The 18,852-nt window shown below is 39.3% G+C and overlaps 1 protein-coding gene and 1 pseudogene across 4 annotated transcripts in view; one reads left to right on the top strand and one right to left on the bottom strand.

Annotated features, from left to right (window-relative positions):
• The first annotated feature begins 3,142 nt into the window (after positions 1-3,142).
• Positions 3,143-18,852, top strand: part of VPS13A (vacuolar protein sorting 13 homolog A) — a 266,768-nt gene continuing 251,058 nt past the window's right edge. For all 4 annotated transcript variants that reach the window (XR_007146267.1, XM_047829766.1, XM_047829767.1 and 1 more), the window contains exons 1-3: positions 3,143-3,402; positions 16,307-16,350; positions 18,393-18,435. Coding sequence is in view for 3 of the 4 variants with exons in the window: in XM_047829766.1 (XP_047685722.1) it covers positions 3,303-3,402; positions 16,307-16,350; positions 18,393-18,435 (187 nt within the window). In the remaining variant the exon portion in view is untranslated. The remainder of the gene's footprint in view (positions 3,403-16,306; positions 16,351-18,392; positions 18,436-18,852) is intronic.
• Positions 15,021-15,164, bottom strand: LOC125151060 (uncharacterized; annotated as a pseudogene).

The raw sequence follows: 18,852 nt of genomic DNA, 5'->3' as shown, positions 1-18,852 counted from the left end.
AAACATAAGTTGAAATAATTCTTAATTGTAATTTTTTAAATTAAAAAAAAATTTATTCATATTTGAAAGACAGAGAATGAGCAGAGGAGAGGCAGAGAGAGAGAGGGAGACACAGAATCCGAAGCAGGCTCCAGGCTCTGAGCTGTCAGCACAGCTTGACTGAGCCACCTAGGCACCCAAAATTGTTTATAATTTTTAAACAATTATCTGAGGTGGGAGCTCAGGGCTTTTTGAGGCTAACTCCGTAAAAGCTTTCCTGTGAAATGACCATCTTGTAGAACTATTCCTCCAGGAACAGAATGTGTTTGGGAATGTAGTCTGCTTCAATGGCTTTGTTATCTGGCCACCTAGCATGCTACCGCAATGCTAACCTTGCTTGGGGAATGAGGTCAGGACAAACAGTACACAAATGATATTTACTTGTGGACAGAGGAATTAATGACAAGGAAAAAATGTCCAAGATAACTACCAGCATGCCAAACTTCAAAGACGGAAAGCTGTGGCATGTAAACTAAGCATAAAAGAGCAAATCCTACTTGCAAAGTTAGGGATTTATTGTAAAGTTGGATGATATTGCAGTTAGGGTTCACTCAAAAACATTTTTTAAAATATGATCAAACAATGAAGTATAGCATTTTAATTATGATCTGGAGAAGAAAAACACTTTACACTATTTCCAAATTTGAAACTTGGAACATTTTTTTTTTTTTTTGGTAGTCGTTGGACTTATTTTTCAAGGTCCAGCAGATATTTGGTTTAATGATTTAGTGAGTGTACTTATCTTTTACATGATGACATTACTGTATTTTTGCTTATAAGCTTCCTCAAATGGATTAAGGAACAAGAGGACTGACTGCAAAATGTACCTTTTAGTAATTAGGAAATGCATGTTCATGATACAGCACCTAACACTAGATAAGACTTGAGTTACACTATGCATCTTCTTACATGTTTCTAACACTTTCTGGGCAGAGTTTCTTTCATTGCTCTCTTTGGCAATGAAATGCTTATAGTTCCAAATTTTCAGCAGCACACTCCCCCTTCATCCAATTCCACAGGCTTTTCCTGGATTATAGAAGTGTTTCCTGGATTATAGCATGAAGTGTTTGCAAGCTATTTAAGATGTATTTTTGGACAGAGTTCTGGAGTTCCTGTACTTTAAATTTATGGTGCTAGATTTAATAGCAGAATTTGTAGCTACTGTCTATCTGGCTTCCTCTAAATAATGCTACAGTAGCAAAATACCTCATTATGGCTTTTCCCTTTTCTGGGCATTTAGGCCTCTTATCAGTTTCCTTCCTTATAAGTTTACTTATACAAGTATTCTGAAGTATATTTCCAATGTTGTTAGTCAAATGCAAGGGGATCAGGTGGGGTGGCAGAGCAGAGTCAGTCACAAATGCCAGGTTCCAGCTCTGTTCCTGCAGAACATTAGTTACATCACCTTGGATCAATCCCTAATATCTTTGCTTCATTATTGTTAAGATTAAGAGATTCAATTGGTGACTATATAATAAAGACCCTTCAAATATGAAATTATCTGAAAATAATCTATCAACTCATGTAAAATAAGATTTTACAGTTTTGTTTTTTTTTTTTTTTTTTTGCCAGGCATTCTACTTGCAAAGGCAAACCTTAACCTTAAAAAAAATTGGGTGACTATGTACAAAAAGTTACTAAAATGGTACAGGAATTAAGTGAAAGTCGTCAGAGGCATTATTTATTTGTGAAACTGTTACCCTTAAAAATTGCCAGTTATTTTACCAGCAAAAGATGGGTTTATTTGGGAACAGTAGAGGATTGCAAATGGGACAAGCAAGCTACCGCAAAACCAAAACCCTAGGCAAGACCACAAACAAAAGCCAGGGGGCATTATCTTATGACTTCCGGTTTGAACAAACGTCAGTTGGAGAGAAGAGTTCAGGGTGATGATAAAATACCCCTTATCAGCTGAGGGGTAGTTGATTTCCTGCCGGAGATGCAACGTCCCTCTTCCCTGGTTGGGGGCCTGTAATTGATGATTCTTTCCTGTTGAGATTCTTCTGTTAGGCTTATAATTGAGAATTCTTCCTGTAATTGACATTGAGTGCTAAGGCTCCCTAGCCTCTCTTAGCGTTGCTAGTCCACTTTAGCGAGGTTTCCCTTTCATGTTCAGGACGCAAAGAGAAAAAGTTCCAAGTTCACTCCTACATCTTAACCCCTTAGGAGGGTGGTGATTATAGTTCTCCAAACTTCACATCCGGCGTCTCTGTGACCTCAGGCATTTGACTGTATTTCTTATAAAAGACCAAATGGGGGTGGGATGGGGATGAAAGAAGAGTCCTCATTTTTTATTTAGTTAGGGTCATTCGGTAAGGCTCAAGGGGTGAGTCTAGGTCTCACAGTATTTCTTAGAGGGCGCTCCGCAGTTTCTGAACTGGTTGACTCTGAATCCCAAAGGACTCCAGGTGATGAAAGGAGGATCCCTGTAAATAACTGGACCAAAAAAAAAGAGTGCCAAGTCAGATGCAGGGAAGGGGGGGGGGGCGTGGCATTCCAGCACCGAGTTTACTCTTCACTGCCCTTCTACTTTCTGGCACTATTTGCAGCAAGGGATGTTAAGTCACCCTTAGAGCGTCGTGGCCTTGCCCTCCGAGCAGGGGGCGGGGCAGTTACACGCGTCCAGACACAGGCTGGCCGGACGCAGGAGCCTGTAATAATGTGGGAGAGCTCCTTGGGACCTTCCCTTACGACGCCTCCAGCCTGACCGCGAGAGTGCTGGAATCTGCCCACACCTTGGTTAGGTGCAGGTCCTACCGGTCCGTGAGTGGGGTCGTCTCCACTGTAGGGAGAGGGGCGTTCCCTGCTAGGTGTAACCGCCGCGCCCCACCCCGCCCCCCGCCGCTGGGCCGGCCCCGGGGTCGACCGGCGAGGGCGGGGTCGGGAACAAACTGGCAGCTGCCTCCGCTCATCCTGTTGCCAGGCGACGGGGAGAGGCGGGGCCAACATGTAAAAGGAGGCGGGTTCTGCAAGGAAACGGCAGGCGTCAGAGAGGCGGTCGCGCAGCCGCCCTTGCTCTTCTCTAGCAGGCGTGCCCGGGTCGGCGCCGCGCTCCGCCCCCGCCCTGGAGTCGGCTCTGCGCACGCGCGGAGCGAGCAGCCGCCTCCGCCCCTCGCAGGGCTCGCGGCGGGGCTGTGCGTCCGGCAGTAGGGCAGCTCTAGTGGGAGCCGCCCGGGAGCCGGTGAACCGAGCGGTCTCGGGCGGCCAGGCGCTGGACGAAGGAGTGCGGTGGGCGGCTGCCGTGTCCACCGCGGCTGAGGAAAATGGTGTTCGAGTCGGTGGTCGTGGATGTGTTGAACCGGTTCTTGGGGGACTATGTGGTGAACCTGGACACGTCCCAGCTCACTCTGGGCATCTGGGGAGGTAACGAGACCGCCGCCGCCCCCTCAATCTCGTTTTCCTCCCGGCCTTTGGTTTTTGGAGCCTCGGGCCCCTCGCTCGCTCGGCACCACCACCTGCCGCCGCCCTCCTCGGGGTTAAATTACGTAAAGCCAGGCGGCGGTTCCAGGGCCTCTGCCCGCAAGTTGTTTGTATTCTGGCAGGAGGGGGTTGGGGTCGGGGTGCGGGCTGTAACGTCCCCCTTTTCCGAGCCGGGCGGTTGAGGGGGCCCGCGGTGGATTCCGAGGGTGCGGGAGACCGATTGCTCCCAGGCGCCCTTTTCTGCCCGTCGCCCCGCGCCGTAGAGCTTCAGCTGCGCGGGTCGTGGGGGTGTGGGGGGGGGGTCACAAGACGCCCGGGGGGCTTGTTCCCATCCCTGTCATTTTGTACCCCCGCGGGTTGTGGCGAAGGCTCGGGAGAGCGCACGGAGAGTCGCACGTTGTCTCGCACGTGCAAGCAAGGCGCTGCGACCGAAGACGCCCTCTTCCTTCCCCAGCTCGGGCGTGTGGCTAACCCGCGGTGTCTTCTCGGCCCCGGTTCCTGGCCACCCCACCTGCATTCCCGGTTGCTGGCTTGGCTCCTGCCGGTAACAGAAAGCGAAACTCCTGGGCGCGATTAACTCAAATGGTTGGTCAGGTGTTTCCAGTTCACAGCCTGACCCGGGAGTTAGGAGGAGGACAGAAGCCTTACTTTGTATCCACTTACTCTGGTGCGCTGCCTTATTTGGAGCCTCCTTTTTACTGCTGCCATCTGTTTTTGTATTATCCCCTTTTTAAACATCCGTTGTAAGTTGGATTGCTTTTCCGTAGCAAGTGAATCTCTTGGGCCAAAGTTAGGGCTTTTTTTTTTTTTTTTAATCGTTAATATGCACACACTTTCAGCCTCCTTCTAAGACATTTATCTTGAGTTTTCTCCTTTATGAAAGGGTGTGAGTAGGTAATTATTTTGGTGGCGAGAACCTTGTTAGGGCTGTTGGTGTCTGGTACCACGGGTAGAGCCAGCCTCCGCCGAGAAGGGACGTGAGCGCTAGCTCGGCATCTCCGGGTAGTATCGGAGACGTGAAGACTGTTGAATTTGTTCTTCTCATTTGCCGAGTGAAAATCATACGATCTGCCTTCACCCACTTCAGAAGGGAAGCCTTGCAAACATTTTGTGGTGTGTTTTGAATTGTAGTGGAGGGTTGCCGTAGAGGTTTGTGGAGGTGTGTGTCGAGTGTGATTTATGGATGAATTTGTTTAAAATTTAGGTGCGGTAAAATTGACTCGCGATGTAAAAGTTCTGCCTTTCTTGACAGACGCAGTGTTAAGGAATGTATCCACTGCCACAATCGTGATACCAAAAAGTTCCATCAGGACACCGAAGTTCCCCCTGCTGCCCCTTTTCAGTCCACCCTTCCCAGCCTCCATTTCTCCTGGCAGCCACTGATCTGTTTCCATCCCTACAGTTTTGTCTTTGCCTGAGTGCCATATAAATGGAATTATGTGGTAGATAGCTTTAGGGGTCTTCTGTTTTTACTGAATTTCACTCCTTCCACTTTTTACACAAAATGAATTTGAGAGAGCCATCCGTGTGTTGCATGCACCAGTATTTCATTCCTGTATTTTTGAGCAGTAGTTGATTGTAGGAATGTGTTGCAAATGTTTATGTTTGCTGGTTTCCCTTTCTAGCCATTAGGAATAGAGCTGCTAATAAACATGCGTGTACGGGTTTTTGTGTGAAGATAAATTTTTATTTCCCTTGGGTTACTACCGAAGAGCGCAATTGTTGTGAGGCCTTATGGTAAGTTAATATTTAATTTACGTGAAACTAAGCCGCTTTTCAAAGTGCCTGTGCCATTTTGCAATCTCACCAGCCGTGTAGTGTAGCACTGACTGCTCAACGCTTAGTGACTTTACACCCTCACTAGCACTTAGCATTGACATTTCAGAAACTTTTTTTTTTAGCCATTTTACTAGGTATATAGTGCTGAAGTATGGTGGTTTTAATTTGCATATCTAGTGATTAAAGATGTTGAGCATCTTCTCATGTTCTTTGCTGTCTGTGTGGTTTCACTGGTGAAGTGTTCAAATCTTTGGCTCCTTTTCAATTGGCTTTTTTTCCTTTTTTATTGAGATTCACTGTACCCATTAAAGTGGCATTTTAAAAATGGTATTTTAAAATGCCATTTAAAAAATGTTAATGTAGCTGACACACAATGTTAAATTGGTTTTAGGTATACAACAGTGATTCAACAATTCTAAAGGTTATGTAATGCTCACCATGATAAGTGTTACCATCTGTCACCTTTCCATATTATTAAAGTATTATTTGGTTTTATTTTTTATTTTTTATTTTTTTAAGTAGGCTCCATGCCCAACATGGGGCTGGAACTCCTGACCCTCAGATGAAGAGTCACATGCTCTACCGAATGAGCTAGCCAGGTGCTTCCATTATTACAGTATTATTAACTGCATTTCCTATGCTTTACTTTTCATCTTAAATTTACCCTTTTAAGATGTACAATTGAGTGTTTTTTAGTATAGCCACAAAATTGTGCCACTGTCGACACTAATTCCAGAACTTTTTCAACACCCCCAAAATAAGCCTCATGCCCATTAGCAATCACTCTCAAATTCTGTCCCGAACTTCCCGACCTCAACTCCAGCAGCTTCTGATTTCCTTTATGTTTTCTATGGAGTCACCAATTCTGGACATTTCACTTAAATGTAATCCTGCAACATACATGGCTGTTTGTTTCTGGCCTTTTTCACATAACTTTATATTTTCAAGCGTCATCTTTGTAGGATGTATCATTTTATTTATTTTTATGACTGAATAATATTCCATTATATGGGTGTATCACATTTTGTTTATTCATTGATCAGTTGATAGACATATAAATTATTCTTTTTGGTTTTTATGAGTAATGCTGTGAGCCTTCATTTGCAAGTTTTTTTGTGGGCATATGTTCTAAATTTTCTCAAGTATATGCCTAGGACTGGAATTGCTGAGTCATAGGGTAACTCAGACTTTTTATAGTACTGTTGAACTCTTTTCCAAAGTATTTTCTTATTGTTAAGTGTTGAGAGTTCTTTACATGTTACATATATGAATCTTTTGTCAGAAAGAAAATCTGAAAATGTATTCTCCCAGTCTCTTCCAAGTCTGTCTTTTGCAAAGCAAAGTTTTAAAATTTTATCAAGTCCACTTCAGAAACTTTTCATGAGTCATGCTTTTGATGTATCTATGAAATCTTAGCCTTCCCTGAAATCACAAAGATTTTCTCCTATGTTTTCTTATACAAGATTTATAATTTTATATTTTATGTTTAGATTTCGGATCCATTTTTGTAAAAGTTGTCAAGGTTGAAGGTTGACATTCATTTGTTGGCATGTGGATGCAAATGTTCAATTGTACCATCTGCTGAAAAAATCCTTTCTTCATAGAATTATTTTTGCACTTTTGTAAAAAAAAATAGACTTTATATTGCGTGGGTTTATTTTTGCATTGTCATCTGTTTGAATAATATGTGTGTCCATCCTTTGACCAATACCACTCTTGTCTTGATAACTCTAGCTAATAGTCATGAAATCAGGTAGTGTGATTCTTCTAACTTTGGTGTTAACAAAAATTTTAAAACAACATATCAGTGTTTTATATATAGAAGTTGGTTATATTTTGATAAGCAGAGCTTTATTTTATTTTTTAGGGAACTCATGCAAATGGGGAGAGAGGCAGAATCCTTTTTTTTTTTTTTTTAATGTTTATTTTTTGAGAGATAGAGTATGAGCAGGGAAGGGGCAGAGAGAGGGAGATACAGGATCTGATCATGTAGGGCTCAAACCCACAAACTGAGATCATGCCTTGAGACCAAGTTGGTTGCTTAACCTACTGAAATGCCAAGGCGCCTTGGTAGACGGAATCAGAATCTTAAGCAGGCTTCATGCACAGTTCAGAGGGTGATGCAGGGCATGGTTCCAGGTTCATGACCGGACCTCACATCAAGAGTCCGGTGCTCAACTGTCTGAGCTACCCAGGTGCCCTAGTGAAACTTTAAGAGCTTTTTGTTAAATTCTCCAAGGATTGATTGATTGATTATTTATTTATTTATTTAAATTGTTTGTAATGTTTATTTTTGAGAGAGAGCATGAGAGGGAGAGGAGCAGAGAGATGGAGACACAGAATCTGAAGCAGGCTCTGAGCTGTCACCGCAGAGCCTGACTGAGCCACCCAGGCGCTCCTCCCTCCTTTGAGAATTTAAAAAGCAGTAATTTTAATAAACTTTCAAAAAGTTATTTGAAAATTTCAATAATAGAAACTAGATGCATAGGAAAATTGTTAAGGTTATGGAGTTAATATTTTATGGTCTAATGTCAGAAGGACGTTTGGTTTTAAATGTATGCTTTTGCTGGGTGTGTGTAATAATCCAGCTAATTGCACTCTTAGCCTATTAATAGTGTTAGTGTTCAGGAATTAGATGGATGATTTCAAACCTAATAATGGGTAGTGCTTTGAAAATGTTTCTGAGGTAATTTTTTTTGGAAATGAGAATCCATTTTTCCTTAGAAACTTGGTTATACATGAATGAAGAGTTTCCAAAAACGTATTTAATTATAATGTAGCAGAATAGTGCTACTATACTGGGCCCTACAGGAAGCAGACTGAGTGCTGGAAGCATCTGTTTTATGAAGGAGAAAGAGGAATTAATTGAGCTTTATCTCACACTCCTGATGAATTTTGATGTTGATAAAGTACATTTTATGCGCCGCTATTAATCCTCCACCGTTTTGTATGTCATTTACTTAGGTAGGTGGTAGTACTTCATTGATTGATCTGACGTTAATCTCCCACCATTTCTTTTTTTTTCTCTTTTTAAAAAACATTTTTTAAAATGGTTATTTATTTTTGAGAGAGACAGAGACAGAATGCTAGTGGGTTAGGGGCAGAGAGAGAGGGAGACACAGAATCGGAAGCAGGGTCCAGGCTCTGAGCCGTCAGCACAGAGCCCGACACGGGGCTCGAACTCAGGAGCCGGTGAGATGATGACCTGAGCCGAAGTCGGATGCTCAACCGACTGAGCCACCCAGGCACCCCAATCTCCCATCTTTCCTTTTTAAAAAAAAATTTTTTTTTAAACGTTTTATTTATTTTTGAGACAGAGAGAGAGCATGAACAGGGGAGGGTCAGCGAGAGGGAGACACAGAATCTGAAACAGGCTCCAGGCTCTGAGCTGTCAGCACAGAGCCTGACGCGGGGCTCGAACTCACGGACCGCGAGATCATGACCTGAGCCAAAGTCGGCCGCTTAAACGACTGAGCCACCCAGGCGCCCCATCTCCCACCTTTTCTAAGCTGGCATTTCGTGTTTCCTTCAAGAGCTAGGCTGCATCAGAATCAGCCATATGTGTTCCTTAGACATACAGATTTCTGAACTGCTTTCCAGACTTAATAATTCTTTTATCTGGAGTAGGACACCGAAATCTTTTTCTTTTTTGTTTTGTTTTTTTTTAAACGTCATGGGATTGTCATGTACAACTAGGTGCATTTTAAGAGCACTTTAGGGCGCCTGTGTGGCTCAGTCGGTTAAGCGTCCCACTTTGGCTGGGGTCATGATCTCGCAGTCCATGAGTTCGAGCCCCGCGTCGGGCTCTGTGCTGACCGCTCAGAGCCTGGAGCCTGTTTCAGATTCTGTGTCTCCCTCTCTCTCTGACCCTCCCCCGTTCATGCTGTGTCGCTCTCTGTCTCAAAAATAAATAAACGTTAAAAAAAAAAAAAAGCACTTTGAGGGCAAATGTATTAGAAACTCAAGAGGCAGAAGCAGTAATAAAGATGGCTTATGATAGAACTCTTTCTTGTTTTCTCTAAAATAGTACTCAAATTTTGCAGGTTTTTTTTTTTTTTTTGGTGGTGGTTGTTATGCCTGATAATGTTATGTAACGTTAGAAACTGATTTCTTTTTTTTAAAAACTAACTTGGATATTTTATTTTTGAAATGTTACTTTCTCAGTTTTCTCTTTATAACAGAGTTTAATGGTCAGTGGCCACTTACTACATGTCCCCAGTATACTATTTGCTCTGTAGGATGATGAAGATTCAGGGCACAATTCCTGATATGAAGGAGTCATTCTTTTATGAAAGGAATATATTGGGAGTGCTGAACAGATGTTTGTTGAGATCTAGTGGTAATTACCAATTATAATTCCTTAAATACTATTTTTATCTTTACATTCTGAGAAACTTTTATAGAATGTTAGAGCTGAAAGGGAACATTTAATATGAAAAGTGTTAAATACAGAATTAAAAGATTTTGCAGTCTACATCCATATTCCTGTAATCTAGATGGTACCACAAATTATGTATTAACAGCTTTATTGAAACATAACTGACATAGTAAAAGCACATATTTAAAGTCTATAGTTTGGTAAAATTTGACACGTATGCACTTGAGAAATAGTCATCATGATCAAGATGACGAAATATCCATCACACTCGAAAGTTTTTTTGGCCATCTCCAGAGGCATCCAATATTCTGATTTTTTTTTTTTTTCCTACCATACATACCTATACCTCTATTTCTGGCTTGCTGAATGTGGTTTTTTTCCTCCAAGAATGTGTGTTGGGTTTTGTAAACTGGTTTTTCTCTATTGATATGATCATAGGGTGTCTCTTCTTCAGCCTGTTGATGTAATGGATTATATTAATTGATTTTTGAATGTTGAATGAGTCTTTCATACCTGGAATAAATTCCACCTGGTCTTGGTATATAATTATTCTTACACATTGTTGGATTTAATTTGGTACTTTGCTGATTTTTGCATCTGTGTTCATGAGAGATAGTGGTCTGTAGCTTTTTTTCTTGTAATGTGTTTATCTGGCTTTGGTATTAGGGTAATGCTGAACTCATAAAGTGAGTTAGGAAGTGTTCCCTCTGCTTCTGTTTGCTAGAGGAGATTTCGTTGGGGCTTGGTATCATTTTTTCCTTAAATGTTTGGTTTAGAAAGTTAGTGAAACCATCTGGGCGTTATGCTTTCAGTTTTGAAAGATTATTAAGTATTGAATCAATGTCTTTAATAGATACAGGCCTATTTGGGTATCTTTTTTATCATGTGTGAGTTTTGCTAGAATATATCTTTTGAGGGATTGTTACAAGTTTTGTGAGCAGGTTTGCGTTCCTGTATTATCCTTTTACTGTCCATAGAATGAGTAATGGTGGCCCTTCCTTTCATTTGTGATACTAGTAATTTGTGTCTTTTCTTTCATAGTTAACTTGGCTAGAGTGTTATCAATTTTGTTGATCTTTTCAGAGAACCATCTTTTGGTTTCATTAGTTTTTCTCTGGATTTTTCTGTATTGAATTTCATTGATTTCTGCTCTAATTCTTCTTTTCTTCTGCTTACTTAGGATTTCATTTGGTCTTCTTTTCCTAGATTCCTAAGGTGGAAGCCAGAGTATTGATTTTAGATCTTTCTTCTTTTCTAATATATGCCTTCAGTGATGTAAATTTCTGAGCCCTCCTTTTGCTGCATGTCAAATTTTGAGAGCTGTATTTTCATTTGATTCAAGATACTTTTCAGTTTCTTTTGAGACTTCTTTGACTTCTGTGTTATTTTAAATTAGTATTTGCCAAATCTGCAGGTATTTTGGGAGTGTCTACCTTTTTTTTTTTTTGTGACCGATTTCTAGTTTAAGTCCATTGTTGTCTGAAAGCAAATTTTGTAAGACTTTTATTCCTTTAAATTTGTTAAGATATGTTTTATGGACCAGAGTTTGGATTATTGTGGTGAATGTTCTGTGTGAGCTTGAAAAGAATATGGGGCACCTGGGTGGCTCAGTTGGTTAAGCATCCGACTTAGGCTCAGGTCATGATCTCATGGCCCGTGAGTTTGAGCCCCGCTTCGGGCTCTGTGCTGACAGCTCAGAACCTGGAGCCTGCTTCAGATTCTGTGTCTCCCCCTCTGTCTGCCCCTCCCTGCTCATGCTCTGTCTCTGTCTCAGAAATTTATAAACATTAAAAAAATTAAAAAAGAAAAGAATAGATATTCTGCTATTGTTGGAAGAAATGTTCTACAAATTTTAATTAGGTCTCTTTGCTTTTAATTTGTTTATGCCTTTATGTCTAGAGTGGGTTTCTTGCAGATATCTTATTGTTAGGTTTTGTTTTTGTTATCCACTGTGTCGGGTTTTGTCTTTTCATTGGTATATTCAGACCATTTATATTTAAAGTGATTATTGATATAGTTGGGTTGATGGTTATCTATTTGTAGCTCTTTTCTATTTCTTGTATGTATGTCTTTGCTTTTTAAAATCTTCCCCTCTTTTTTCTGCCTCTTCTGGTTTTAATTAAGCTTTTCTATGATTTCCTTTTTTTTCCTCTCCTAATATATTAATTATACCAAATTTATTATTTACCACAGGCTTACCAAATTTATTATTTATTTTTCATTTGATTATTATTATTTTAGTGGATGCTTTGGGATTGCAATATACATTTAAAACTAATCTAAGTCTGGAGCACCTGGGTGGCTCAGTCAGTTAAACATCCACCTCTTGATTTTGGCTCAGATCATGATCTTGTGGTTCGTGAGTTTGAGCCCTGCATCTGTCCCCAAGCTTATAGCATGGAGACTGCTTGAGATTCTTTCCCTCTCTCTTAAATCAATAAACAAACAGACAAAAAATGAAACTAATCAAAGTCCAATCAAATAAAGCTATATTGCTTCAGAGCTAGCGGAGGCACCTTATAGGATTATTGTACTCATTTGCTTTTGCCATTCATTTCACTTATCCATAAGCTGTATGTACCCAGTGCACTGTTGCTATTATTATTTTGAACAGTTTCCCATTAAGGAAAATAAAAGGCTTAATTTTACCTTTATTCCTTTTCTCATGCTCTTACAGATCTGAGTTTGTGACCTATATTTTCCTTCTCTGTGAAAACTTTTAACATTTCTTGCAAGGGAGGTCTGCCAAAAAATGCCATCAGGTTTTGTTTGCCTGAGAAACTATTTCTTTTGCATCTCCACCACTTAAAAATAATGTGGTAAAATACAACATAAAATCATCTTAGTGATATTTTAATTTCAGGTGTACAGTATATTGATTTAACAGTCCGGTATATTACTCAGTGTTCACCGTAAGCATAGCCACCATCTGTCATCAAACAACATTTTTGCAACATTATTGACTATATTCCCTTTGTTGTACTCTTCATCTCTGTGACTTACTTATTTTGTAACTGGAAGTTTGTACTTAATCACCTTCACCTATTTTGCCCATCCCACCCCCCGACCTACCTCTCCTCAAGCAGCCATCAATTTGTTCTCTGTATTTAAGAGTCTTGGTTTTTTTTGTTTCACTTGTTTGTTTTTTAGATTCCACATGTAAGTGACATCATGGTATTTGTCTTTTTCTCACTTGTTTCACTTAGCATAATACCCTGTAGCTCCATCCGTATTGTTGCAAATGGTAAGGTCTCATTCTTTATTATGGCTGAGTAATATTCGTGTGTATGTGTGGGTGTAGGCGTGTGGGTGTGTGTATCCATTTATCTGATGGATGCTTGGTTGCTTCCATATGTTAGCTATTGTAAATAATGCTGCAGTACACATAGAGCTGCATATTTTTTTTTTTGAATTCGTGTTTTTGGGTAAATACTAGTGGAATTACTGGATCATATAGTATCTCTTTTTTAAATTTTTTGAGGAACCTCCATATTGTTTTCCATAGCAGCTGCACCAATTTACATTCCTACCTCCGGTGTATGAGGGTTCCTTTTCCTTCACATTCTCATCATCACTTGTTATTGTCTTTTTGATTCTAGCCTTTCTGACAGGTGGGAGGTGATATCTCGTGGTTTTGATTTGCATTTCTGTGATGATGAGTGATGAGCATCTTTTCATGTGTCTGTTGGTCATCTGTATGTCTTCTTTGGAAAAAAATGTCTCTTCAGGTCTTTTGCCATTTTAAATCAGATTAGTATTAGTGTTTTTGCTGTTGGGTTGTAGAAGTTCTTCATAAAATTTGGATATTAACCAAACTTTGGATATTATCCAAAGGGATATTAACCCTTTATTGGATATATCCTTTGAAAATATCTTTTCCAATTCAGTAGGTTGCGTTTTTGTTTTGCCGATGGTTTCCTTTGCTGTGGAAAAGCTCTTTATTTTGGTGTGGTCCCGATATTTATTTTTGCTTTTGTTTTCCTTGCCTTAGGACACAGATCTAGAAAATTTTTCTGTGGTGATGTCAAAGAAAATACAGTCTGTGGTTTCTTCAGGAGTTTTATGGTTTCAGGTTGCACATTTAGGTCTTTAATCTACTTTTGAGTTACTTTTATGCTGCAATAAAGTGGTCCAGTTTCATTCTTTTACAGTAGCTGTCCAGTTTTCCTAGTACAATCTGTTGAAGAGGTTGTCTTCTCTCCATTGTATATTCCTGACTGTTTTGTCATAGATTAATTGACCATGTAAGTGTGGGTTTATTTCTGGGCTCTCTATTCTGTTCCATTGATCTATGTGTATATTTTTGTGTCAGTACCATGCTGTTGTGACTACTACGACTTGATAGTATATCTTGAAATCTGCAATAGTGATACCCCCAGCTTTGTTCTTTCTCAAGATTGCTTTGGCTATTCAGGCTTTTTTCTGGTTCCATACAAATGTTAGGATTATTTGTTTTAGTTCTCTGAAAACTGCTCTTAGTAATTTTATAGGGATTGTGTTGAACCTATAGATTGCTTTTTGTAGTGAGATTTTAATGATAGTCTTCTAATCCATTAGCATGGACTATTTTCCCATTTGTTGGTGTTTTCTTTCTTTCATCAGGGTTTTATAATTTTCAGAGTATCGGTCTTTCATCCTTTTGGTTGGGTGTATTCTTATGTACTTTATTATTTTTGGTGATTGTAAATGGAATTGTTAATTTTTCTTTCTGCTACTTCGTTATTACTGTATACTGTATAGAAATGCAGATTTCTGTGTATTAATTTTGTATCCTGCAACTTTACTGAATTCACTTATCAGTTCTAACTTTTTTTTTTTGTTAGTCTTTAGGGTTTTCTTTTTTAATTTTTTAAAATGTTTTTATTTATTTTTGAGACAGAGCACAAGTTGGGGAGGGTCAGAGAGAGGGAGACACAGAATCTGAAGTAGGCTCCAGGCTCTGAGCTGTCAGCACAGAGTCTGACGTGGGGCTTGAACTCACCGACTGTGAGATCATGACCTGAGCTGAAGTCGGATGCTCAACCGACTGAGCCACCCAGGCACCCCAGTCTTTAGGGTTTTCTATATACAGTATCATGTCCTCTGCAAGTAGTGAAAGTTTTACTTCTTCCTTGCTAATGTGAATGCCTTTTATTTCTTTTTCTTGTCTTGAGTAGTAAGACTTCCAGTACTATGTTGAATAAAGGAGTGGAGATCCTTGTTCCTGGTTTTAGAGGAAAAGCTCTTAGTTTTTCGCTAGTTGAGTATGATGTTAGTTAGCTTGTAGGTTTTTGATATATGGCCATTATTATGTTGAGGTATATTCCCTCTAAATCTTTCATTGTTGATGGATATTGGATTTTGTCAACACATTTTTTTCTACATTTACTGAGGTGATCCTTGGGCTTTTATCTCTTTTGTTAATGTGAGGTACCACACTGATTGATTTGTAAATATTAAACCACTCTTGCATCGGTGGAATAACTCGTGCTCAATTGTGGTCAGTGATTTTTTAAACTGATAAGAACAGATACTACACTTGATCTTAGCCAAAAGGCCGAGAAGCGATGGGGTCAGTGCTTTTTTTAAATGTATCATTGGATTTAGTTTGCTGATATTTTGTTGAGGATTTCTGTATCTGTGTTCATCAGTAATATTGGCTTGTGGTTTTCTTTTTTTGTAGTGTCTTTGTTTTTGGTATCAGGGTATTGCTGGCCTGGTAGAATGAATTTGGAAGTTTTCCTTTCTTTTTAAATTTTTGGAATAGTTGGAGAAGAATAGTATTAACTCTTGAGAGGTTGAGTAGAATTCACCTTTGAAGCCATAAGCCATAGACTTTTGCTTTTTGGGAGTGTGATTACTGATTCAATTTCCTTACTATAATCACTTTGTCCAAATTTTCTATTTACTTCTGATTTACTTTTGGAAGATTGTATGTTTTTAGGAATTAAAATTTTTTTTTAACGTTTATTTATTTTTGAGAGAGAGAGAGAGAGCGAGCATGAGTGGGGGAGGGGCAGAGAGAGAGGGAGACACAGAATGCGAAGCAGGCTCCAAGCTCTGAGCTGTCAGCACAGAGCCCAATGTGGGGCTCAAACTCACGAACCGTGAGATCATGACCTGAGCTGAAGTCGGACACTTAACCGACTGAGCCACCCAGGCATCCCTGTTTTTAGGAATTTAAAGAATGAAGTATGCCTATTTATTTATTTTTAAATGTTTATTCATTTTTGAGAGGAAAGAGCATGAGTGGGGGAGGCGCAGAGAGTGGGGGACGGAGGATCCAAAGTGGGCTCTGAGCTGACAGCAGTGAGCCTGATGTGGGGCTTGAACTCACTAACTGTGAGATTATGATCTGAATGGCAGTTGGATGTTCAACTGACTGAGCCACCTGAGTGCCCTGAGTATGCCTTTTATTTTTTTAATTTTTTAATGTTTAAAAATAATTTATTTTGAGAGAGTGCACACAAGCAGAGGAGGTGCAGAGAGAGAGAGAGAGAGAGAGAGGGAGACAGAGAATCCAAGTGGGCTCCACACTGTCAGCGCAGAGCCTGATGGAGGGGCTCGGACTCAGGAACTGTGAAATCATGACCTGAGCTGAAACCAAGAGTCGGATGCTTAACTGAGCCATCTAGGAACCCCCCAAAGTATGTCTTTTTAAAATGAAAAATACTTTAATATTTTAATTTTACTCCTTAAATGTTTTTTTAGGAGCTGTGGCCTTGAAGAATCTTGAAATTAAAGAAAATGCTCTGGTAGGTTTTGAGTATAAAAAATTTGTAATGTCTGCATTTAACTGTATATAGACTTTTTGATTTACTTCGTCATTTTAAATTATTCAAGCTTGTGAAAATTTTTCAAAGAGAATTTTTGCAAAATGTGTATTTTACAAAGTAGACTTTTAATCTCCTTTAAAAGCACACAGTATAATTTTCCCCATTTAAAAATGCTTCCAATTTTTTTCTTTCTATATGATTTTATTTTAAATGGTTAATTTATCTTTCCAGTTGTCTTCAAGTTTTAATACCATGGTAACGATTTTTTTTTTTTTTACTATAGAATTCAGTGGTATTAATTACATTCATGATGCTATACAATCATTAAGCCCTATCTTTTTTTCTGTAACTTTTTCATTGGGTCAAAGGGAATCCTATAACAATTAAGAAATAATGCCCTATTCCTCCTCTTTGTAGACCTTGCTAACCTTTAATCTACTTTCTGCTTCTATGAATTTGCTTGTTGTACCTCGTGAGTGAAATCCTGCCATGTTTGTCATGCCGTGTTTGACACATTTCACTTAGCTAATTCCTCTGAGGTTTGTCTGTTGTTGTGTTTATCAGGCCAACATTTCATTTTGTGGCTGAGTAATATTCCATCGTATCTTTATGCCACGTTTTGTTTATCCATTGATATCTTGATAGACACTTGAGTTGTTTCTGCCTTTTGGCTCTTGTGAATAATGCTGCTGTAACACTGGCATACACATGTCTGTTCAGTTCCCTCTTTTCAATCCCTGTGGGTAAATGCCTACCAGTGGAATTGCTGGATTTTATGGTAATTTTATGTTTAATGTTTTTAAGAACTGCCACTCCATTTTCCATACTAGTTGAGCCATCTTATATTCCTACTACCAATGCATATAGTGTCCACTTTCTCCACATCCTTGCTAACATTTACTTATCTTTTTAAATCTTTCTTTTTTTTTTTTCATTTTACCTTAAGTACAGTCTACTCCCCAAGGTGGGGCTGGAGCTCCCGACCCCAAGATCAGAGTCACATGCTCTACCAGCTGAGCCAGCTAGGCACTGTTTTTGCTTTTCTGATGATACCCCTCCTAATAGACATAAAGTGGAATCTCATTTTGGTTTCTCTTAGCATTTCCCTCATGACTAGTGAGGCTGAGCATTTTTTCATGTGCTTATTGGCCATTTGTATATGTTCTTTGGATATGTCTGTTGAAAATAGTTGCTGATTTTTTAGTCAAGTTTTTGTTTGCTTGTTTGAATTGCATTTCTTTATGTATTCTTGATATTTTCCCTTATCAGATACATGATTTGCAAAATTGACCCCCATTCTTTGTGTTGCCTTATGCCTCTGTTGATAGTGTCCTTTGATGCACTAAAGTTTTTAATCTTGGTGAAATTTAATCCATCTCTTTTTTTTTTTTCTTTTGTTGTTTGTGTCTTTGGTGTGCTGTTCAAGAAATCATTGCCAAATCTAATGTCAAGAAGATTTTACCACATGTTTTCTTCTAAGGGTTTTGTAGTTTTAGTTCTTGTGTTTAGGTCTTATGTCCATTTTGAATTAATTTTTATATATGGTTATGAGGTAAGGGCTTAACTTCACTCTTTGGTGTGGATGTCCAGTGTTCTCAGCACCACTTACTGAAAAGGTTGCCCTTTTCCCCATTGGATGGGGAGAAATTCTTTTGAGGTTTTTTGCAAAGTGGAGTTTTAACCTCCCTGTAAGGACAAACTGATGATGATAAAATTTCCCACTTAATTTTCCCCTCAGACAATATAAAAGCAGTATGATTTTGGTAAGGGTAACTTAGGTCTTCTCTATTACTGCAGAACTTTCTCCCTATTTATTTAAAAATGATCAGTCTCCCTGAATGTTAAGGAGTTGAGAGTAATATGACAATTAAGTATTTACAAATTTAAATAAATGTTGATGGTAAAGAGAAGGTGCAAGTTAACTGAATCCCTTTAAGTAATTGTGGGAAGAAAAAAATAGTCTTCTGTTTTGTTGGCCTGTATATATACTAATATGTTATATGTATATATATGTTTTGTAGAGTCAACTGGATGTACCATTTAAAGTTAAAGTTGGTCATATAGGTAAGCTGTGCTTATTATTTGAATGTCCTTGCTGGACTTGCAGTAAGAATGATATGCTTCGTATCTCTTTAATGTGATATTGTTAATGTTTCTGAGCACTAATTGAAAATCATGTGTTTTCATCTGGGTAGAGCTTAGTAGTGTAACTTAAAGATACTGTGTGGTCCATGTATCCCTTGTTTAAAAACTATGAAATTATACATATACTAGGTGTTAAAAATGAGTTGAGAGCCAGTGTTAAATTCAATAGCATAACAGTCTCTGTTTCTTAGGTTTCTGACTAGTTATTGCTGTCTTCCAATCATGGATGTCTGGTGTAAGGAGTAGGGTCTGGATCATCCAGGCAACGTGACTCGGAATGAGTCAGAAACTTAGTTTCTGAGGTTGTTTGCATACCTGTGTCCTAGCAGCTGTCAT

Source organism: Prionailurus viverrinus, chromosome D4, assembly GCF_022837055.1.
Source record: "Prionailurus viverrinus isolate Anna chromosome D4, UM_Priviv_1.0, whole genome shotgun sequence".
NCBI lineage: Eukaryota > Metazoa > Chordata > Mammalia > Carnivora > Felidae > Prionailurus > Prionailurus viverrinus.
The sequence above is the reverse complement of the archived record's forward strand: the minus strand, read 5'-3'. Positions and strand labels throughout refer to the sequence as shown.